Raw genomic sequence first — 24316 nt, forward strand, 5'->3', positions numbered from 1 at the left:
TTGCATCTAGGATCCAGTTTCTTAACATTATGTAACTGTTTTGCATAGACGGTAGAACCAAACTTTTGTATATTAGATATATTAGGCTTTTTTCCAACCCACATTTCATATGGTGTTTTGTTTTTCAGGGCATCACTTGGTAGTCTGTTTAAAATATAAGTAGCACAATATATTGCTTCACCCCACATTTCTTTGTCCAATTTAGAATCAAAAAGTAATGCTCTTGTTTTTTCTAATAATGTCCGGTTTAGGCGTTCAGCTTTGCCATTTAATTGTGGTGAGTAGGGCACTGTGTAGTCTAATTTTATGCCTTTTTGTTGACACAATGCTTTAAAATCGTTACTTGTATACTCACCTCCGTTGTCGCATCTTATATTTGATACTTTACTATTTTTCTCTCGCTCCGTTTCTTCAATGTAATTTATAATTTCTCCTTTTGCATCACTCTTGTTTTTAAGTAAATAGATTTTTGTAAAATGACTGTAATCATCCATTATTGTTAATACATACCTGTATCCATCATGAGTCTTCACCTCGAAGGGACCACAGATGTCTGTGTGTATTATTTGTAAGTACCTTTCAGCCCGAGTTCTGATTGTATTAAATGGTAGTCTTGACTGTTTTGCTTCAGCACATATTTTACACTGTTCTTGTAATACTTTTGGTCCTTGTATATTTATGCCGTCTGCCACTTTTGTTAGTGTTTCTAGTACTGATTTACCCGGGTGTCCCAGTTTTGCATGCCATTCCAATGCTGTTCCTTTTACTTGTGTAAGTAAAGATTTATTTTCATTTTTCAGGTCTTGTTGTAAATTCACCCTGTATAAGCCATTTTCTTTTATACCAGTTAAAATTAAATTTGAATTTTTGTAAATCTCCACTTTATTCCTTGTAAACACAACAGAGCCATCATTATTGGTAACACAATTTACAGACAAAAGGTTTTGTGCTAAGTCTGGTATAAATAAAGTTTTTTGTAAATCGCATGACATTCCATGGACAGTACCTGATCCTTGTGCTTTCATTTTTTCATTGTTGGCTGCATAAACTGTAGAATCCATTTCTTCGAAATTGCTTAAAATGTTAGGATCATTTGTCATATGCACTGTGCTTCCAGAATCTACTATGAATTTTAATGAAGTCTGTTCAGAGTTTTGTGACAAAAAAGCAACATTTTTGTATTTCTTACTATCACCTTTTTTCTTAAAGAAACAATTTTCTTCTGTATGATTATTTTTCTTACAAATTGAACAACAGCTGTTTTTTAACTTGCAATCTTTCTCTTCATGGTTATATCTTTTACAGAAAATGCACATCTTACAATCCTTTTTTAAATGGCCTATTTTGTGACATTTAAAACATTTAATATTTTTATTCTCCGCCTTAAAAGCAACCTGTTTGTACTCAGTTTTCCTTTCTATAAATCTGTTTTCTTCTGATAAAAGTCTGTTAGTTAAGTTGGTAAGTGTCCTTTTGTCATCGGGTGTTGATTCCCATGCTGTTATGAAGAATTTATATTGGTTTGGTAAGCAGGTTAATATTTTTGATATCACCATGTCATCATCAATTTTTTGTTTAAGATTATTTAATCTCATTCTCAAGTTTTCTATATCTGTGATTAACTGTGACATTGTCTGGTTTTCGAATTTGAAGTTAAAGAAATCTTGTAATAAGGAAGACTTGTTTCTTTCTTCAGATCCTTCAAATACTGCACATAGCTTATTGTACATTTCATGTGCATTTTTGCAATTTATGATGTGACCTTTTAGTTTTCTATCTATGGAGTTCAATATCAATTTCTTTACCTTAGCATCCTTAGTTTGGAATTCTGGTTTTTCTCTCCGTTCTGGGTCTGTTTCTTTCAACACTTCCGACAGATTTGATGCCGAAATATGTATATTTAACTCAAACTTCCAAATGTGAAAATTGTCTGAATTTGTAAGTTTTTCTATGTTTTCGTCTGTGTTATTCATTTTGTTTTTTATTTTTTCTTTTATGCACTGTTTTCTCTGGGCAGCCTGGGCCCATAACCTGTTATTAATATTATTTTATTGAAACACACCGTTTACTTTTTGTTAGACATTTTATTGTAACCACAAAGACAAACCATAGTGTAATGACGCTACTCTTAATAGGGATGTTCCCATTGACATTAATAGGGATGACCCACTAACAGTGACAACTTACAGTTTTGATTTTGAAAGCAAACGTCAAAACGTCAATCTGTAAATGTAAATGCGGAATGCGAATTTATTTTTCATTTATGTTTACAACGTTAACCTTTCACTTCAAAACTAGGAATTACGAGTAACATTTTCGACTTCGAGGTGTTAAAATATCTCACTGTTTATCCAATATACAGGTGTTTTATTATTTTGTCTGCAAGTAAAACCTTTATCAGACATCGAATTCTAGGAGTGAATCCATTTATATTGCTTACGTACGTAATGGCTAACCAGGATAAGCCTAATTCCGCGACATCAACTGCTAATCCAAGTGCTTCACAAGCTCTGCAGACTACAGAAGAAGAAAACCAAAAGTCTTGCTGGGTTTGTTTTGCAACAGAATCGGACGATAGACTGGCAGCTTGGGTGCAACCCTGCAAGTGCATTGGCACTACGAAGTGGGTGAGTATAATTGAAGCAGAATTTTAATCGCATAATATTTAAATATATATATTCTTAATACAATTCATATTAATCAACATAAATTAAGCTGCATTATTTGTCACGTAACATTTAAGTATATAAACTTATACAGCTGTAATTCTACACAGAGTGTATGGCTTAAAGGTCATGTTTTTTTTTAAATTAAAGGGAAATGTTATTCTTTTGTTACTTTTAGAGCAAACAATTAACTTTTTACTTCTCATTTCTCCTGTTTTTAAAGCTAAAAATAGTATGATTTAAAATGGTTCTAATATACTTAAATGCACAGGTGGGCACAGTTAATCGAAAAGTTAACTTCGTTAATCGTTAATTCGTTAATTAAAAAATTAACTTCGTTAATCGTTAAAGCGTTAAATTCTCGAAAATTTAACGCAAGTTAAAGTTAATCGTTAACAGTTAACCATACCAAAATTTTTCATACTAATTTCACACTTATGTGGCGACACTTGTTTAAAATAGTAATTTGACTACATTCTACAACACATTAGTATTAGAGACAAGTATGAATGCATTATAGTATATTTCATTACGAGTGCGGAAAGCCTGTCATTGCAAGGAGTTCCGACAAATGTCTACCCGACCCCAGGCGCAGCCGAAGGTGAGGGTTGACAGTTGGAACAAGTTGTAATGACAGTTTCGCACTACTACTGTTCTGTACTAAACAACTATTTTTGATACAGTTGCGAAAAATGAAGCAATTTAATAGAGTAATAAAAACACAATAAACTCAACTAACTAAAATGTTTGGAAATTGGCGCCAACCGTAAAAGAATACAAACAGAGATTTTTTTTCTGTTGTCTTCACCCATTCTGGGTAGGCAAAGAGAACTATGCCCAAACAGCCAAGACTTCAGTAGATTATTTTTATTGATATGAAATGAAAATGAAATTTAATGAGATGAAATAAAATGAAACCTAACCTAAAACATTGAATTAAATCATTAAATCTGAAATTGTAACAAATTAGGTGCTTCTTTTTAGAAATATTTGCATGAATCATAAAAACTTCAATGATTTTTTTGTAAAAACTTCGTGGTTGGTTTTTCTTTTTAACAGACATTATTTTGACAGTTGGGAAAGAGAGTGCACGAGTTTGGAAAAGCTAAAGAAAAAGAACGAGTAAAAAAGTGTTTTATTACAGTTGCTCAAAAACTGGCATATTGCAGGGATGATGACCGTTCGGAATGTGGGCTTACTCGACATACTCGTGCTTTTATATACTCGTAATGAAATATACTATTTCGAACCTTCTTTTGATTTTGTCCTGTTGGTCACGTCTTTCCCGGATCACACGCTCTGATGCATCACACTTGCACGCAAACTTCACATATATCAATTATCAACTCGTTCGTTCACCATTCGAGTCGCCGACAGTCGCCCAACATAGCTGAACTTACGAGCGTGGCGTGGCAAGTAATTTAAACAAAATGACAACACGTCTCTAAGATTCTAATTTAACGATTAACGGACTTTTATTAACGGAAGTTGAATTTAACGGAAGTTAACAAAAGCGTTAACACTTTTTGAAGTTAACTTAAAAGTTAATCCGTTAAGCAAAATGTTAACTTCGTTAATTAACGATTAACGGATTAACGAGTTAATGCCCAGCTCTGCTTAAATGTATCTAGAGAGGTACTTATGTATTTATGCCATTAATCAAAATTAGATATTTTCTTACAGTTAATAAATATACAAGCTTTTAAAATTACTTCAGTGCAGAGAAATTTATTTTGGGAAAAATGAACAAGGTCAATATTATAGGAGTTGTGTTTGATAGGAAAGGGTACCCTCCAAATAGACAGAAAGAAAAGGGAATTTATAAAGTTAACTAGTGATTCTCTCATCCTTAAAATAAGAGAACAATTATTTTTTAAGAATCAACATCTCCGTGACCCACCTAGGTAGGGTCGGTGCACCAGGTTTTCGTCCTCCAAATCAATCTGTCTGCCATCATCCCCATTGTCACCCCCTTATTGATCATGTCACCTTTCACGCAATCCATCTATCTCTTCCTAGGCCTATCTCTACCGGTGTACCTCCACACTCATACTTAACATACTCTTTGCCACATGCGATTATTCCCTCCTCATATATTTTTTTAAAGTATATTTTCATATATATTTCTGGTAATTTCTTTATCATGATGGATGTCTTTGTTGTGTTTAAAAATAACTAAACAATGTTTTTTAGTAAAAGCTTGTTTGTTTACTTATTTTTATAAATTTTCTTGTTGATTCATATTTTTATCATATTTAACATGTATGTTATAAATAGTGACAACAAATTGTTTATTAAGTTGAAACAATTTTTTGTTTGTGATAGTGGAACAGTTTTATGTAGTAAAAAAAAGTTGGTGTTTTGACTTTTTTTGTTCTGGCAAAAAAAGTAATTTAACAGTATCAAAAATGAAGTAATTTTAGTATTGATGGATACTATAGTCCAGTCGCGGAGCATGAAGAATTTCGTACATTGAACTGTCATTACCTGTCTCTGTCACTCCCGCGTAAAAACAATGAGTCTTGCTCGCACAAATACAACGGCCGCCGTCCTCAGCGATTGTAAACTTTTTACTGGAGACTATAAGGTTTGTTCTTTTGTAATAAATGTGACAGGCGAGACGTCTTCGGAAAGCAGTTACTTCTTTATTTTTTTTATTTTTTTTATGCCGAATTAAGATTATTAAGATTTTTTTCTTGTTAAGATTTTTATTACTTGTAATATAAAATCTAAATAAATAATTAACATAATAACTATATTTCATAAGTTGGTAAATTTTCTTTCTCCTTCAAATAATTCATGTAAACCGCAGTAAATACAAAAATGTTTATGACCACTGTCAGTAGGTAAAGAGGTCATTGTACGAAATTCTTCGTGCTCCGCGACTGGAGTATAGCTGTCGCCAGTATTAAACACATTCACCTATTCACTCTCTTCCAGACAGTTCTACATTTGTATCAAATTTCTTTTAAGAACAGATATCTTGTAACAAATATAATATGTATTAGTATGATTAAGGGTTAGCTATTACATGCCTTTAGTGAAAATATCAACATAATATACAGAACAAAAAAATACTTTTTCTGTAGTTTATATAAAACTTTTATTATTCAGCATGTGTCTGTTTTAGTACTGTAATTTATGGCAGTTACAATAATGATAATAAACAATAAATAATCAAACAAAAATAGACTTTAAAATAAATCTCATAGAAGTTATTGTTTTTAATTCAGAATTCATAGATATTTATTTAATTATCTAGATTATGTAACTTTCGAAGGGAGACTTTCATATTTTATTGAGGAAAAATTTATATTAACTTGACTTACAAAGTATACCATAAGAAGACAGAGCTTACGAAGGTTGCTAAGTTTACTTTACTTATCTAAAATTATTTTATGCTAAAAATCTATGTTACCAAAGACAATATCTCTAAAAACAAATCATCTCCTTGATCTTGTCCCACCTACGTAGGGTTGGTGCACCAGGTTTCCGTCCATCCATCTCTTTCTAGGCCCACCTCTACCGGTGTACCTCCACACTCATACTTAAAGGCAATAACAAATATAACTGTTAAATATTGTTATATAATTTTAGCCGAAACAAGGAGAATTTGTATTGAATATATTTAGTTGAATTGCAAATATTTTTAATTTGTTTGTGAATTAATATTTTGTTATAAATCTTGTATGCAAATTGTATTATCTCCTTTTGATAAGTTTTTGGTGTTAATACTTTTATCATATTAATTATTGCTGTGGTTGATAAAGTAACAATTGATATGGAAAAGTAACGGGTTTTTAGAGTAATTAAACATTTGTTTACATATTGTTTGGTGAGTAACAAACACACTATTAGTAACACATATAGTCATAATAAAAAATATTTATAATTAACACATTTAGTGGCATTGATTCACCTTTTGAAAACATTCCAAATTATAGTGCCATGAAATGTTTTAATGCAACTTTCTTTTATTTCCATATCAAATTAAAATTTAAAAAATTTATCTTAGTTTATAGAAACATCTAGAAGAAATAAACATCTATGTGTTGCAAAACTTCAAGTAGAATTAGGGAAAAGTTAAATATAAGTAACACTAGGTGTTGTAGTGTTTTTTTTTATAAGAAAGGGGCAAATGAGCTGCGTGAACACGAAGGTGTTCATAAACGCCCATGGATATCTGCAATAACAGAGGAACATCTAAATTAAATTATTTTATTTACACTAATAAGTCCTTTTTAAACTGTTTGGTGTGATAAATATATAAAAATATGAAAAATTGTTTTTTAAATAAGTAATTCTGCATGGGGAAACGTACAATTACATTATGACCTCAAATAAAAAACATATATATCAACTTTTAATTTAATTTCTTTCAGGTCCATCAAAGCTGTTTACAACGCTGGGTTGATGAGAAGCAACGGGGTAATATATCGCGTAAAGTGCTGTGTCCTCAGTGCAAAGCAGAATACATTGTTGTATTCCCCTCAATGGGTACTTTCGTTGCCTTGCTGGATGCTCTTGAGGAGATTACACATAAGATCAGTCCGTTCATAGCGGGTGGTGTGCTTCTCGGCTCTATATACTGGATTGCTATTACATATGGTGCGGTTACTGTTATGCAGGTATGTTGAAGTTTATTTAATTTTTTTGCTCATATCTATGTTTTTCTTCTGTGATGTCCTAGGGCCAAAACTTGAAACGTCTTGATTTTGTCAGTAAGGTGTAATTCTTGTGTTATACCATGCCTAAGTGTGATAGGGGTATAGCCGGGTTTTTTCGTTTTTAAATTAACAAATATGTTGAGATGTAAGGGGTTATGGTATACGAAATTGAAGGTTATTGAAAAAGAAATCTTCTAGTACAACAGAATGCATAATAGAGCTATAGCTTTTTAATGTAATTACAACAATATTATAACAATTAATATTATAAAAATCCTCAAATTCAAAATTGAACATTTAACTTAAATTATTTGCTTTGTAAATTCATAAATGTTTGAACATATTGAGAGATGACGAATGTCACATCCTTCGTGTTTCTATATTTAGCACATGTGAAAAAATAACTGTATAGGTTTTTATGACAAATTATCCTTTTGTTTGTAATCATTTCATAGACTTGAACGGTATTTTCGTAGAATTGCGGTTAGTGGGTTAACTGGTTGTTAAATGTATCCAATTTTTTTTTCTTAAACAATCTCAAATTCTTGTCTTTAACGTTACAATTTAAAAGGGAATTTTTGGTAACTAAGTTTATTCGTTTCCAGTACAATTTAATTTATACAAACATTAAGGATGTAATAATACATTGATGTTTTTATATCAGCATACAAGCTCGTTAGTTAACAACGCCGGTATTTATTCTATGTATTAAAAAACCTTGACTAAATCAATTGACGAATATATGCCAAGGTTTCTTTTTTAAATATCCAGCCTTTTAAAACACCAGTGAATCAAAAAAAAAAACTTTTTAGAGATTTACTTTGGTGAAGAATTTTTATTTTATTGTTGTAAATATAATAAAAGAAAAGTTATTTTTAGTGCATTAAATATTTTAAATGTAGTCTTTGCCCGCGACTTCGTCCGCGCGGTATTAAAAAAGGTATGTTAGTGTAAGTAACCTATGTATTCTTCCTGATAATGAGATGAGATGTTCTACTTCTGTGTCAAATTTCATCGAGATCCATTTAGTCTGGAGATACGTAGTAAGAGACATCCATCCATCCAAACTTTCGCATTTATAATATTATTAAGATAAGTAAGATGTGTTTTCATAATTATGAACACAGTTTTAAATTAACTTGAAAAGATCCTGTTATAATGTAAACAAAGAAGCGTTTATCGCCTCTTGTTTTCATAACTTTCTCACGATAAACTTGTGAAAACAATCTTTTATTTCATTTATAACGCATATTTACAATAATATTTGTATATACAATTTGATTAAATATAACAAAATTAGAAAACGAAGCTATCCGGCGATGGCAACAAGAATTAGACTGAGTTGATAAAATTTTCTTTAAATAACATTCACTTATATTCGGGCATGAAAAGATGAATAAAGTGAAAAGCCTTATCCTTAAATCCTGTTAAGATGTTTTGTAAAGAATATTTGTTGCGGAATATCTCTTAGAATATTTCGACTAGATTGAAAGCAAAAAGGAAATACGAGAGAACCTGACGTAAAATTGTCAGCCATCGTATTTATTCCGGTTTTTGTTGTCAAATTTGGTCACGCCTTTCAAGCATTGTTAAATCAGGATTTGTTATCTCCTAACTATGGAATGGCGTACAAAAAGCTTCGAGTGACATAAGATGTTGAACGATGTTATTTTTAACATATAATAATGTTAAACTTAGCTTTATCAAATAATACATTTCTTTTCTGTCTTTGGAACTATGTTTTTTTAATATGTTATGATGTAAATATTAGCAGAAAATTGAAATAATTGACTGAATTTTTAAAAAACCATTCCAAGCTTCAAACTTGTGTTCTAGGCTAGTTCACAGTAGTCAAATGGCGTTCGATCTTATGACCGGCGTGATCGGATATACGTGCGCTTAACTATTAGGCTGTTGGTTAACTTTTCCAGGTGGTGGGACATAGAGAGGGTCTAGAGATGATGGAGTCAGCTGACCCACTTGTCTTGCTCGTCCTCCTGCCGACGATACCCGTCACCTTGATCAGTGCCAAGATGTACAACTGGGAGGATTCGGTACTTCTCTTCCTGAGGAAGTACTGTGCTAAGATACCCGCTCTAGCATACATATTGCCCTTTGGAAAGTGAGTACATATTCGGTAATCTTCTTACTCTTTTCCTTATAGAGGCTCGGTATAGTTTGTAGGTACAACAGATTTCAAATGTCTTGGTGGTTCTTAAGTTCGCGTGAGTCGCTGCGCGGAATTCTTTTTTAAGTTTAGAGGAGGATGCGGGAGAGGACACTGCGCAGCGCGCCTAAGATATTTGAAAATAATTATGGTATGCCTTAAAAATATGTCTATTAGACAATTCTGAATTCGCTATCATCAGTAACATTTATTTTTATCGACTAAAATTTAACTGGTGTAAGAATTGAGATGGCAATTCCGAAAATCTGACATCGATCGATCCATTTTGAGAATAAATAAATATTTTTTAAATTAATTTTTTATGTACTGTTTCAGTGTGGACAGCGAGAGAAGCGCATTAGTGAGTGGTCAAACGACAAATGCCAATAATTCAGAGACTCATTTATCTCCGACCAGAATATTTTGCTCCGCACTACTTTTACCCACCATATCTACGATAATAGGCAAACTATTCTTCCGTTCTATACAAAATAATCTTCACAGAACGATTCTTGGTGGTTTAACTTATATAACGATTAAAGGCGCGTTGAAAATCTATCATAAACAAATGCTCTATATCAGACATTCGAGTAGGAAAATACTCGATTATACAGAATCGAATCTTAAATTATACAGAGGAGCAACGAATGTACATAGTAATGAGAATAGAGACGATACTGAACAAGTCGTTTGATCGATAAAATATCGATTTTAAATATCGATTATCGATATTTTTAATATCGATTTGAATCATGTAAATATTAAAGATAACTGTAATTATGTAATATGTGATATGTTGTGTGATTTTATGTAAATATATTTTATTGCTGGATTTTTAACGACAATATCTCTCTTTACAGAAATTTATAGAAAGCCTGTGTATGATCATTTTTTTTTAAATGAACTAAAATATAACATATAACATATATATCTCATGATATTTTAATGCGTTTTCAAATATTTTCATAATCTGAAAATTGTTTTTAATTCAAATACGAGACACAAATAACTAGAATTTGTGAAATTTCTTAAACCAGTGCTTAACAGTTTCTATAGTCGAATTCAAGAGATATGACAAATTAAAAAAAAATAAACTATCTAAACAACTATACTTTTATAAGACTAACCACAGACTTATAAAAAAATAGACATGTTTAAATCAATTTGAACAAAAACTATCTAAAATCATGATCGAGTGCAATTTTTTTTCGTACGGTTAACGTTAGCTGTGACGTCATTGAACTCAAGTAATGTACGACTTACTGTGAGTTTCTGAGACCATTATGTTTTTGTTTATTTATTATATTCGATTAACCGTAGACTTTGAATTCGATAATTGTATTAATGTTGTCTCGTGTTTTGTCAAAGAGAGTGAGAGAGATAACAATAATCAACATCAGCTCAATACATCCCCACTGAGGGGCTCGGAACCTCCTCCAAGTTAGGGGTGACTAGGACATAGTCAACCACAGCCAAGTGCGGGTTGACTTCAAACATATTGAATTTCTTTTTAGATATGTGTAGCATCACGATGTTTTCCTTCATCGTAAGAACGTCGGATAAATGTACATATCGACGGCAGAAAGCGGAAATGTCGTATCTCGAAAATTGGCCCAAATAAGTTAACATCAATTGCTGTAACTATTAAAAATAATCAATGAATTAGTAACTTTAGGACATTTCAATTAACGGTATCAAATAACGTTTAGATTGATAGAAATATGTTCCAAAGTTCAACTTCCTATCTTAATTAATTTAGGAGTTGTGATTTTTTTGAAATAGCTTTTTGACTCTGGTGTAAAACTAGATATTTTGAGATACGACATTTCCGCTTTCTGCCGTCGATATGTAAATTGAAAAACACATTGGTACATGACGGGATTCGAACCCAGGACCTACAGATTGCAAGTCAAGTGTTTAACCCCTGAGCCACCGACGCTCGATAACAATATGTATTAAAACAATTGTCACTGGTGTAAAGATATAGTAATGAATTTATCATAATATTTGTATATTTATATTCGATGGGTCCTATGTATATAGGCCAAAGTAACAAATTGATGATTTTTACTTTTTTTCCGTTAAAACCTACCTCTTAATTTAATTAACAACATGCAATAAACAATATACATTTACAGGTGTAATTTTTTTGCTGAAATAAATTGGCCTATGCGGTCTATTTTCTTATATGGTTGAACCTTTGAGAGCTTCTCTTGAAAAGTTGTCAATTTGCACATAGGCCCTTATTCGTAGGAGCCATTATATACTATTATAGCAAAAAATGGCATTAAATAGATTTAATTTTTTAATCATAAAAAATGGGTGTTTTAAATCGTGCCTTTCTGATAAAAAGATAGAAAATATTATGTATTGTAATGTATATTACATAGAAATTTCTTTTTTTCCTAATTCTTTAGTCTTTTTTTACTGTCTGTACTGATTTTGTTATTTTAATTGTTATTTATTATTTTTACGTGCTATTCTATAGATAATGTAACAAATCATATATTTTTGAGTATTTTTTAATCTTGCCTTATATCACGAGATTAATTAAAATTATGTTTGGAACGTTCCGTTTTACGGTTTTAGATTTTTTGGTCATAAATTTAGGGTTTAATTGTCAATACTTATGTACCTATAATTGTCAATTTTGTTTAATATTTTAAGGTGTTTGTTCTAAGAAAATTGTGTCATATGAAGGTTCTTCGTATATAATAAAGTTATCCGCGAATTGCATTATTATTAATTATATATTAAGACATATTGTTGGCTCTTTCTTTCCAAAAATAATTAGGCGGTAATTAATATGTTTTTTTTTACAAGAAACACGCAGTTTGGTTTAAAACATATAATTTTTTTGCCAAGGGTGTCGCCAGCCTATACTCTAGGTTAGATCCAAAGTTGAGGGGGGGGGGGTATAGTAGCGAAAATTCTTTTTTTTTTAATCCTAACGGAATACATACAAATAGTAGCATCTTAGTATTTCGTAGTTTATATATTTTGCCCCCCCTGCCACCTCTTGGCGGTGCTTTTTTTTTACAAAAATACGTTCCCCTAAAAATTATAATATATTGAAGGGCCGATATATAACATTTGGGTTCTTATTTAAATAGGTACTTTATGGTTATGTATCGTCTTACAATTGTAAGATTATGCTATATGTTTTTCATATGTATTATATATATGAAGAGCCTTTTACTTCTAGACTGATTGCCTCTGGATCCCAGTTATTTTTCTGTATATTGCATATTATCATTATTTTGTGACTTATTTTGTACAGTTGGATTAAAGGTATTTTTTTACAACGAATGTTTTTTTATTTGTGAGACATAACGTACATTATGTAATGATTTTTTTTTGATAAAAAATGTTACTAAATATTTTACTCAACGAAATTAAAAATGGTTTTGTAGCAAAGTTTCTAACGTGCGTTTTCACTGCTGATAAACTGTTACTAATCTATACTGTAATCTTAGTAGTATTATAAAAGATAATGTTTAGATGGATGGATGTTTGTTTGAAGGTATCTCCTAAACGAATCAACGAATCTTGATGAAATTTGTCACAGATATAGAACATAGTCTGGAAAAAACACACAGGCTACTTATTACATTTTAATTCCACGCGGACGGAGTCTCGGGCGACAGCTAGTACTTGATAAATGAGGTGTTTCGCGTCATAAACGTGAACTAGAAGTCTATGAACTATCTATGATCTAAATGATTATCTAAATATATAAAAAGTTAGCTTTGACGGCGTTGGCATTATCTAATATGTTAAACTTTACAATCGGATTACAGATAATGTCACGATATGATACAGTAAGTATATAAGCACTTAAATACTATATAACTATGAGAAATACTTTTTTTTAACTATTAGAAATAACTAGCTGTTTGTTAACAAAAGAAATAGCGTTTGTCTTTTTCCACATTTCAAGATAAACTTGATCTTTGCCAAATTCTCTCTTCCTTAAACAGACGGAGGATGTACAGAAAGACAAGAACCGCGATATTTGTCTCGCTTATAGATGTTTCTAACGCGAGTTTCTCGCTTATGAAGGTATCGGGACCGGTCAGTGACTCTCGCATTTATAGGTATCTCGCTTATCCAGGTTTAACTGTCCGCGAAATAATACCAGTCCCACTCACCTTGATGAAGGGCCCCCGATTGGCTCGAAACTAGTCGGTGACGACACCGGATATATATACGTGAGTGTTTTAGCCGTTCCTATATAAGTAGGATGTCCATACGTCCCGGTTTGAGATCCCAGTCCCGGCGTCCCGGTCAAACTTGAACAGCATCGACACCCCAACCAATCATTCCCCCGCGCCGTTTTTTTTCAATATAATTCCGCGAATTCAATTCATAATAATTTAGATTGCATTTCAAATATGAAAAACACAAATTAAGCGAAAAGAAAAATGAAAATGAGTCTTTCTCTTCTGCGTCCCGGTTTGGCTCTTCGTAATTATGGTAAGCCTATATATAAGTATATTATAATGCAAAAAAATTGGCAACCATATTAACTTCATTATGATTATCATTAAAGCTATCAATATTACATATCAGTTTTATATCTTATCATTATGCTATGTTAATACGAAGTGCTATAAGACAATATATTTCAGTGCAAGTTTTTACCTTAAACACAGCCGTGACTTATATTGATATGTTGTCTCTATTATTTCTGAGATAATGAAAGGGACGCCAAAACATTTTATACAAATTCTACAGTTGAAACCCGCATAAGACCTTATCAAATGCAAGAATTGCAACAAACTTATCACAGTGTATAGAAGAGTAATTAATACGTCGCGAGTGCTTGTGTGTTACGGTCTTACAGTGTTTGAAGTCAGTGCGTGTTACAAGAGGTAATCCATTGATGGGTAGACATCTTTTATTATATTAAACTAGCTGTCGACCCGCGACTCCCTCCGCGCGGAATGAAAAAAAAACCTTAATAAGTAGCCTACATAGGCTCACGTAGAAGGCGAAGAACATGTGTTCTTCCAGACTATGTTCTACGTCTGTGCCAAATTTCATCAAGATCCATTGAGCCGTTCCGAAGATACTTTCAAACATACAATATATCTTACTAATATTATAAATGCGAATGTTTAGATGGATAGATGTTTGTTATTAGGTGTGACTCCAAAACGGCAAAAAGAATCTTAATGAAAATTGGCAGATAGATAATTACATGAAATACCACATATGCTACTTACTAAGTTATTTTTAATCCCGACGAAGTCGCAGGCAAAAATTAAGTTATACCTTAAAAATTAATGCCATATTAATATAAAATTTAATAATTTTATATAATATGGCATATTAATATAAAATTTAAAAATTTAATAATTTTGATACATTCGAAAAATGTGAAGTCACGATTCACAAGTTGTTTTTATTCGATATCTGTTTAAATAATCGTGATCATTTTTTAATAATTTTTATTTAATTAGGTTTTAAAATCAATTAGGGTTTGTATGTTATCGTGAATTTTCACTACCGTGACGCTTATATTAACACCCTAGCTTATGCCTGCGACTCCGTCCGCGCGGAATTGAAAAAACTTTGTTAGTAACGTATTGTTTTGTAGATACGTAATAACAAACATCTATCCATCGATCTAAACTTTCGCATTTATAATACAGTCAAACCTGGATAAACGAGAAACCTTTTTAAGCGAGAGTCATTGTCCGGTCCCGACGGACGACCTCCATAAGAGAAACTCCGGTCTAGAGTAAAACCTCTATCTATCTATTCAGCCTCATAACGACCACTGCTGGGCATAGGCTTCCCCCAATGATCGGTCCTGAGCAACCCGCATCCATGATACTCCCGCAACCTTGACCAGATCATCGGTCCATCATGCGGGAGGCCTGCCCACGCTGCGTCGACCTGTACGTGGCCGCCTTTTCAGTACTTTGCGGTCTCATCGGCCGTCCGTTCTGCGGGCAATATGGCCGGCCCATCGCCACTTAAGGTTTACAATTCTTCGGTCAATGTCGGTTACTTTGGTTCTGCTGCTGATACCGATATAAAGCTATGAAAATATCGCGGTCCCTTGGACACTCGCTTATCAAATTTTAACTGTATTAGTAAGAAGTACGATACTGTCGTCTTTGTTTTTCCAAAGATAATGAGTGGGTTAACAACACTTATTAATACAATGCAGTCGAGTTGTACTGTTAAATCTAGATCCTATACAATAATTAATAAAGTTATTTCACTTTTTAGTTATCAACAAACAGTACAATGCAAAAATAAATCCGATAACCGTCTCGAATTGGAAGAAAAATGGCGAAGTTCCTAAAATCTTTCTTTCAAACACCATCTGATAAGAGGAGGAACTCTCAATACGGTAATGAAGAAGACGGTACTTTAACGCCACCACTCGGCGGAAGACGGAAGCTCTCTATATCGAGGTCGGGTAGAATGAAACAGAGTAACAAAAAGAGACATTCTATATCTTTAGACTTGTATGGCGAGGTAAGCATACTTTGTACATTTTAAGTACGTATTTCGTATACTAGGGTAATAGTCAATTTTGATAATGCAACTGACACGGCTATATCAAGGGTTATATTGTATTCAGTCCTTTTGCTCATTAGTAAGGTTACTTGTCCTAAACACTACAAAATTGTAGTCTTCTTCAAAGAACAATTTTTTTAATATAATTCAAATCAAAAATAACAAAAAAAAACAGAGGAACACATATATGACCAATGAAAATAGCATTCACAAGAAAAACCAAGTTTAAATATAAAGATAGTACAACAATTTATAGATGGTCTAAAAAAAATTCAGAAAATTTCAGAATTCAGAAAAAATAAAACAACGTCATATTTTATTAACAATGTTTCAATTCAAGGAAAATCAATCTTTAAATTAAAATGAGATCTCTTTTGTAATAGTGAGAATGAGAGGCCAAAAATCGTGGAAAGAGTCGTTGAAAAATGTTAACAAAACAATGTTTATTGCTTTATATGTCAATAATACAATAAAGCATGAACACAAATAATGTAATTTATTAGTAGAAATAATAAAACTTGATTACTTTTATTGGCCGCACTAAACAAACCGACAATTGATAATTAAATAAACAATGCAATTTGCACATAATAATTATTTTCCTCAGTATATAATGTTAATATATAATCTTGATAACTAAATAAATACACACTAAGATTGTGTCAAGTTGATGGCCAACATAAAAGGTTTAATCATTATATTAATACGTGAAGCGAAAACAATGTACAGTCAGAGACCTTCGCGGTGTTTCACTTATAGAAAAATTACCTTTTTTCTTGCAACGAGACAAACTCTGTCTCTTCTTACAAAATAACCAATTCAGTTAATTGCGCAAACAACGACATAATAATAATAAGCTATTAGACGTGTACCACTGACCGTCCTTTTGTTCAGACACATTTAAAAGCTGCGTAATATTGGTTATATGTTCAAACGATTGTCGTTTTTAAGGTGGAATACTATTATCACATCTTTTTAAAGGAATATCGCGAACAGATGAACTTAAAATCTGACACAGTTAAAGTGATTTTGGAGAAGTGCATGTAGCAATTTTTTTTAAATAAATTTTTTTTTTATTATGAATTATATTTGAATTTCGACCAATAGGCTAGCATTAGTTTCAAAATAATCAACCAACATTGTAACAGTGAGGGACAACTGTCGAAAAAACCATAAAAAAAACCTGTTAATATCTGTTTCTAAGTGAATGAAAATCGACTTTTTTCTCTGACGTTAAGAGTTTAGACGATTTGATTTACCTATTTCTTTTTTTTTTTTAAGAATCTCCAGTCAACAGAAAAAACAAAGACGGTGGAATACCACGTCAATACGCCAGTGAACCAATCAGTTAAAAATGATCTCAAACAAGAAGACAAAACTCAGAGGCGACACAGTATGGAAGTGCGGACACCTGAGGAAGAAATAGATATAGCTTTCAATGTCATTGATAACACATAAGATATGTTGTCAAGTACGTTTGTGTAGCGCGACAAACTTATCTGGCCCGGTGGATAATTAAACAGACGCCCTCCGTTGCAAACGATGCAACAACATACCTAGTGTAACTGTCTTTTCTGCTGTCACTTTATTTACCAGTATTATACAATATTAATGATTTTATTAAAATTTCACCAAACATAATTACTAAATAATATACGACTAACACGTTAGTTAGTTTGAAACCAAATAAAAAAATCTCCCTGAAGATGGACTCCCGACGTGTCCGAAATCAGTTGGTGTCGCAATCGGAAAATTAGACGTACGTCTTAACCGTATATTAATTAGTTTTTTAACGATTTCGAGTGCGGCTGAATGAAACATATTTTCCATCTGAATTAATCACTTTGTTGGGCCAGATAAGTACACTGAAGTATGTTGTCAAGTTAGTTTTTATTGTAAAAAATAGACCGATGTTGTTATAACCAGGATTTTTATCACAAAATCTTGTGAGTTTAAAATTTTGAAATGTTCCAAAACTATCACGACTATGCTATCTCAAGGTAATTGAGATTTCAGATATTAGTCAATAAATATAGGTATCGTTTAAAAACTTATATACAAATAATAATATACAAAAAATTCTATTATTTGCGTAAATTTGAATGTGAAATAAAGATATATTTGAGTTCTGTTGTCTATTATATTTGTTTTTCATATGGCAATATTTACCGTATTAAAGTTAATAGTTGCCTTATTATACAATTATAAACGTGAGAGCCATCGAAATTTTAAAATAAGATACTTTTCTAAAGAAAACAAATTTATTTATAGAATAATATAAAAGCAAATAAATTTATTTTTCATTTAATTATAAATTTATTGTTTTTAAGCTTACGATTGTAGAAGCGAGAGAGGTGTGTTAGGACCGCGCCAAATAGAGGTCCGTGGTCTCTGCCTACCCCTCTTGGCTACGGGTGTGAGGTATATTGTTGTTTTTAAGCTTAGTATTAATGGTTTGGAACTTTTTCTAGTATATAAATAATTTTATTTCTGAAGGATATTGTAAATAATAATATAGATGTAAGAAATTAAATATTTCCTTAAAATAACTGTTTTTTTAAATTTCGAAACCTAACGAACTTGAACCTAATTCGAAACTTTTTTTTCTTTTTTTATTTCCGCAATAGCGAGACGACCGTTGCCCATAGACATCCGCAAATGCAGATGCGTTGTCGACCTTTAATCAACGGAACAGGGGACGCACAGAAAGAGGATGTTTCTCTTTCCTATGCGTCCCGTTTTCCGCCAAATTCAATTTTCTAATAAGAAAAGGGTGGGAAGGGAAAGAGGACTAAAATTAGACCTCCAGTACCACACTCATCAGACTGTAGTTGGAATTACTTCCACTTGATGCCTGTCTTCTGTAAGGTCGTGGTATTTCACTGAGCGAGGCCAATTTGTGCAACCAACAAATATTGTTATTGCGGGATCTACCACTGTAAATTTCCAAGAAGAAGATTAATTATTAAAAAATTCTGTAGCATCTTAGAAAGTTTTGAAAATTATTACAAAACGGATTAAAATCAAGACAAAGACCAAACTTTGGTTCGAAAAACGAATCTCAGATTAATAAAAAAGATAATAGATAGATAATCGATTTTAAGAAATCAACAATTGAACCGAACGTCGATAAATCAAATACGTAATGGATTCAAATAAAAGATTAAATAACAACTAAAATGAATTATTGTTATATTTGTTTTTTACCATCCGACGAAAACTGTTACATTTGTTAAGAAGGGTAGATGTGACAGTTTATGTCAGATGGAATTTGAAAAATGAAAATTTAATTACTCTTTACAATTTGCCGTACTCAGAGTCGCTTTGTAATGACTGAGGGTACTCAGTGTACATTATGTATACTGATTTTATAGTAACGACATAAGGTAGTATGAGGATTAAAAATAAAAAAAAATTCTGTGAGTTTTCATGAAAAACTTGTTTTACATTAATAAACATATAAAAAGGTTTAAGGAAAAAGATGTGTTTAATAAACTAAAAAAACTATAATTACTTAATCAATAATCTATTTACAAACCTATTTATGAAAGTTTTTTAAACTTTCATCTTTTTCTTTTTAGGCTTAATCGGCAGAGGTCCGCCGATTTTAAACACGGTACTGAAAAAAAAAAAAATTAAAATTAATATAATCCTGATATAAGTAATACAGTACATGACATTTTATTTGGCACGTGAGAAACTAGAGTACTCTTCTGTTTGATGTGCCAACTAAAGCGGCTAGTATTTTATAATATTTTTATGCATACAATAATTAGAATACATTATATTTTAGACAAGTACAGAAATGGAGAAGCTGTGGATATTTTTTTTAATAAAAAAACCAACGCTAAACTGTTTTTATTAATATATCAATTACAGTCGAACCGGGAAAAGTAAGAGTCCAAGGGACCGCAATATTTTTCTAGCTTAAAGAGGTATCTCTCTAGTTCGAGTTTCTCGCTTATCCAAATTCGACTGTATTTTAAATGATACTTACTGACATGTTGTGCAGATTGGACTGAACTTGCAGAAAACTGAAATAAAGGTATTTTTAGAAACATAAATTATTAGTTAAAAAAAAAAACAACATAACACAGGACTAAATACTTTAGTAATAGTGCCTGTAAAGTAACATTGGATAATAAAAAATTCAATCTTACTAATATAAATGCGAATATTTAGATGGATGGATGTTTATTTGAAGGTATCTCCGGAACGGCTCAATGGATTTTGATGAAATTTGCCACAGATGTAAAACATAGTCTGGAAGAACATATAAGCTACTTATTAAGTTTTCTTTTAATTCCGCGCGAACGGAGTCGCGGACGATAGCTAGTAATATATAAAATTGACAATAACTTTTGATATGTCACATATTTATTTCAATAGATTTTTTTAAAAACTAATGCTGTGTATAAAATGTATTAAAACTTACCACTCAAACAAACAGAGCAAACATATCCTATAGTTAGTAGTTCTCGGTGGCAGAAGCAAGCCGCGCGGTAGTCAACTCTACCTCTACCAGGTAGGACTAGCTCGTTACGTTCTGAAGCTTCCGGCAGGAATACCCACTACAATATACCAAAAATAATGCTGAAATTATGTTTTCAGAGAAATATCAAATTCCATATGTGGCGGCCATGATGCTTTTTAATTTTTCTTTTTTTTTGGTTTTATTTGAGAAAAATTGTTATATAAAGTAAAGTGGCAATGTAAACTAAAGGAAGCTAATTTGATATAAATTCTTGTTTTTAATATGTTTTAGTAGATTTATTTTTTATTTTGGATTGGGTCTAAGTAAATTACTAACCAATAAGTACTGCAACAATCCTTCAAGTGATGGCACTTTGAGGTACAAACCCCCCGTGATGTCACAACCTTGTTGTAACAGACTTAAGTGCTTATCAAGAGAACAAACATCTATTAGTACTTGTTGTTTCTGTAATAAAATAACAAAATTTTTTACTTGAAAGAAAAAAAAACTTGTTTTATTGTTTACTAGCTTTTACCCGCGACTTCGTCCGCGCGGAATAAAAAAAATGAACACAAGATAAAAAAGTTCCTATGTCCGTCTCCTAGTTCTAAGCTACCTCCCCATCAATTTTCAGCTAAATCAGTTCGACCTATCTTGAGTTATAAATAGTGTAACTAACACGACTTTCTTTTATATAGATTCATACATAAACAGCAATATACATTCAAAACTGGACAAGCGAAAGTCCAAGGGACACAAATATTTATCAGTTATAGACATTTCTTTCTGACCAGTTTCTCACTTCGAGAGAGCGTCAGTGGCTCAGGGGTTAAGCACTTGACTTGCAATCTGCAGGTGCTAGGTTCGAATTCCACCATGTAACAATGTGTTTTTCGATTTTTGATTTACAAATGTACATTTATCCGACGTTCTTACGGTGAAGGAAAACATGGTAAAACAACCTGCACATATCTGTGAAGAAATTCAAAGATATGTGTGAAGTCAACCCGCACTTGGTCAGCGTGGTTGACTATGTCCTAGTCACCCCTAACTTGGGGTAGGCTACGAGCCCCTCAGTGGGGATGTATAGTGAGCTGATGATGATGAGTTTCTCACTTATGGAGGTTGTCCATCGGGATCTGACAAAGAGACTCGCTTCTGGTGATTTCTTACTTGCCCAGGTTCGATTATACAAATATACATACATGCGAGAAAACAATACCCTTTTGAGTCAGACATAACTACAAATTATCTTAATTTATTAAGTTCACAATTTACTGTCAGTTTATAATAATATGACTAGAGAGATTATAAGCTGACGAATTTAAATATATAGGCTACAATGGCTACTCACCTGTGCTGTAAAGAAGACATTCATGTAATTAATGTACTGAGCTGCTGTGTCAGAACTGCCCGTTACAATCAGAATGCGACTGCTCATTCGGAGACCGGGGGTTGCTTCACGACGCATCTGTTATACATTGAATTACAACATTAGATACAAATGTTTAACCTTTTATCCCCACAAAATTTATTCAAAGAACTAGCTGTCGCCCGCGACTCTGTCCGCGCGCTGTTAAAAAAAATGGGAGGGTGGTATGAAAAATAGATGTTGGCCGATTCTCAGACCTACTCAATATGCTCACAAAATTTCATGAGAATCGGTCAAGCCGTTTCGGAGGAGTATGGCAACGAAAACTGTGACACCAGAATTTTATATATTAGATTACTCTGTCAAAAGCTTATAAATCTCCACACACAAGGGGTCATTAATACCCAAAGTAAGGCAGAAGGTTGATTGGCTTCACAGATATCTTTAAAGCAGTTACATCACAACATTTGCATACAATGTAAGAACATTGAATTACAATTACGAAATATTGGTTTGATACCATCGTGGTTGCATTCTTCCATTAAAAACTAAAATTTTAATAAGAAATCTTTTATATGTATGACAATGGATATTATCAAATAGTGTTACCCTGGATATGAAGCAAAGTGCCATAGCAAGAGCTCCAGCTAGCAAAGATTCCCCGGGTTTCTCTTCTTGAGGCTGACTTTTTATTAAATTCACCAATCTGTAAAAAAAAGAACGAAACAAAGAGAAAAATATTTTAAATATGTAGCTGGCATCCATTAATGTTTTAAGTCAAATTTAAGAAATTAAAAAACCTTAATTGAAAATGTACAGTTTGAATTAAAAATAAGAATAGACTACAAATTTAAAATGAAATGAACTGTCACTCCTTCTATGTGATATTAAACAAAAAACTTAATTAGTAGCCTATGTGTTCTTCAACGCAATGGTCTACATCTACATCTATCCCGAATTTCAGCGTAATCCGTTAAGTTGTTTTGCTGCAGATCCATTCTCACAAACGTCCATCCAAACATTGAAACTTTCACATACACAATAGTATGAAAATAGCTGCTTACCTCATTTTAATAGTCTTCTCGACTAATGTAAATAGTTCATATTGTCCATCTATCTGTCTTACATCCAGTGGTTTGCCTGGAGATGGATAAAGGTATTCGCTGAAACAAGGAGTAATTTTTTTGTGTACATATTTTAACTAGCAACAATTCAGTGACAATTTACACAAGATTTTATACAACTTTAATTAATAAATGTAAGAAATTAGACTCAACAAAATAAGCCAATGAGCCCATCTTTACCTTACTCATAATTTTTTGTCCAATATAACAAAAAGAGTGTTTGGGATACAACTATGAACTATTGGAAAACTATATTTTTAAAACATTTTATATCTAGGCAGGGGACTAGGAGTGTGGGGCGTCCTCCTTCCAGGTGGACCAACAACATAATCCGCACAGCGGGATGCTGTTGGATGCGAAAGGCGGAGGACCGCGTACTGTGGAAGGCATTGGGAAAGGCCTATGCCCAGCAGTGGGCAGATAAAGGCTGTTGATGATGAAGATGAGGACATCTAAGAACTAAAAACTTCAGTAAATATACTTGGAATTTTTATACAAATATACCTTTTATGAAAGTGACATCCAATAACGCCGAGTAAATTCCTAGATTTCTGCATCAAGTGCGAATTAGCGAATGCTATCACTGCATCTAAACAACCAGTTAAAACTTTCGGGTCTTCAGTGATATATCGTTGATTTGGATTAGTATCCACGATAATCACTAATAAGCTGCTATCTGATGGACCTGTAAATATTTTAAACATAGTATAACAATAATATTAAAACATTAATACATCAAATAGGTTATCAAAAACTTACCATCGTCGTCCTGCATTTTATCACCCATTGTGTCGTAAGCAACTAAAAACTTGTTTTAATAATTATTTTGCGTTAGAAATTTAAACACTGAGTTAATTTGTACTATATAGTTTCTTTTAATTTCGTTATGCTAATATTTGGGTTTTCCGAGTTTGGAGTTTGACTTTGACATTGACACTTGCTTAATAGTATTGCTATAATGTGAAAAAAGGGAGTAAAAATAATAATTAAAATCTGCGGATGTTTCAATAAAACTGAAACTAAATTTTATGTATAAAGTGTTGTATTTTGTGGTAATTAATACAGGATTACTCATATTTTTGTTAAAATATTTTTTTTTATTCCTTTTAAAAAAGTAATAAAGAAGCTTAGTACATTTGTATTTTCAAAAATAAAATAAAAAACAGGTTTTTGTTTTAATTGAAATTAACGTTTCGTGTTGGAGTGAATGAGTTTATCTTTATTTTAAAATCAAGTATCCGTCAGTACTCCGCAGACAGATGTCATGATGATACCGATGCGTATTTGTCAAGATGTGAATGAAGCCCAT

The 24316-nt window shown here is 32.1% G+C and overlaps 3 protein-coding genes across 3 annotated transcripts; 2 read left to right on the forward strand and 1 right to left on the reverse strand.

Annotated features, from left to right (window-relative positions):
* The first annotated feature begins 2211 nt into the window (after positions 1 to 2211).
* Positions 2212 to 10259, forward strand: LOC106720511 (E3 ubiquitin-protein ligase MARCHF5). Its single transcript, XM_045683970.1, has 4 exons — positions 2212 to 2627; positions 7049 to 7294; positions 9265 to 9455; positions 9837 to 10259. Exons 1-4 carry the CDS (start codon positions 2448 to 2450, stop codon positions 10192 to 10194), a joined length of 975 nt encoding a protein of 324 aa, XP_045539926.1. The 5' UTR covers positions 2212 to 2447; the 3' UTR covers positions 10195 to 10259.
* Positions 10260 to 14180: 3921 nt separating this feature from the next.
* Positions 14181 to 18053, forward strand: LOC106720513. Its single transcript, XM_014515232.2, has 3 exons — positions 14181 to 14374; positions 15744 to 15995; positions 17319 to 18053. Exons 2-3 carry the CDS (start codon positions 15804 to 15806, stop codon positions 17493 to 17495), a joined length of 369 nt encoding a protein of 122 aa, XP_014370718.2. The 5' UTR covers positions 14181 to 14374; positions 15744 to 15803; the 3' UTR covers positions 17496 to 18053.
* A 1475-nt stretch (positions 18054 to 19528) lies between these two features.
* Positions 19529 to 23910, reverse strand: LOC106720512 (general transcription factor IIH subunit 3). Its single transcript, XM_045684040.1, has 9 exons — positions 23767 to 23910; positions 23512 to 23692; positions 22948 to 23046; positions 22493 to 22589; positions 21866 to 21982; positions 20848 to 20976; positions 20473 to 20608; positions 20035 to 20071; positions 19529 to 19656 (listed from the first exon to the last, which is right to left on the reverse strand). Exons 1-9 carry the CDS (start codon positions 23792 to 23794, stop codon positions 19593 to 19595), a joined length of 888 nt encoding a protein of 295 aa, XP_045539996.1. The 5' UTR covers positions 23795 to 23910; the 3' UTR covers positions 19529 to 19592.
* Positions 23911 to 24316: the final 406 nt, after the last annotated feature.

The sequence above is a fragment of the Papilio machaon genome, chromosome 24, assembly GCF_912999745.1.
Source record: "Papilio machaon chromosome 24, ilPapMach1.1, whole genome shotgun sequence".
NCBI classification, from domain to species: Eukaryota; Metazoa; Arthropoda; class Insecta; order Lepidoptera; family Papilionidae; genus Papilio; species Papilio machaon.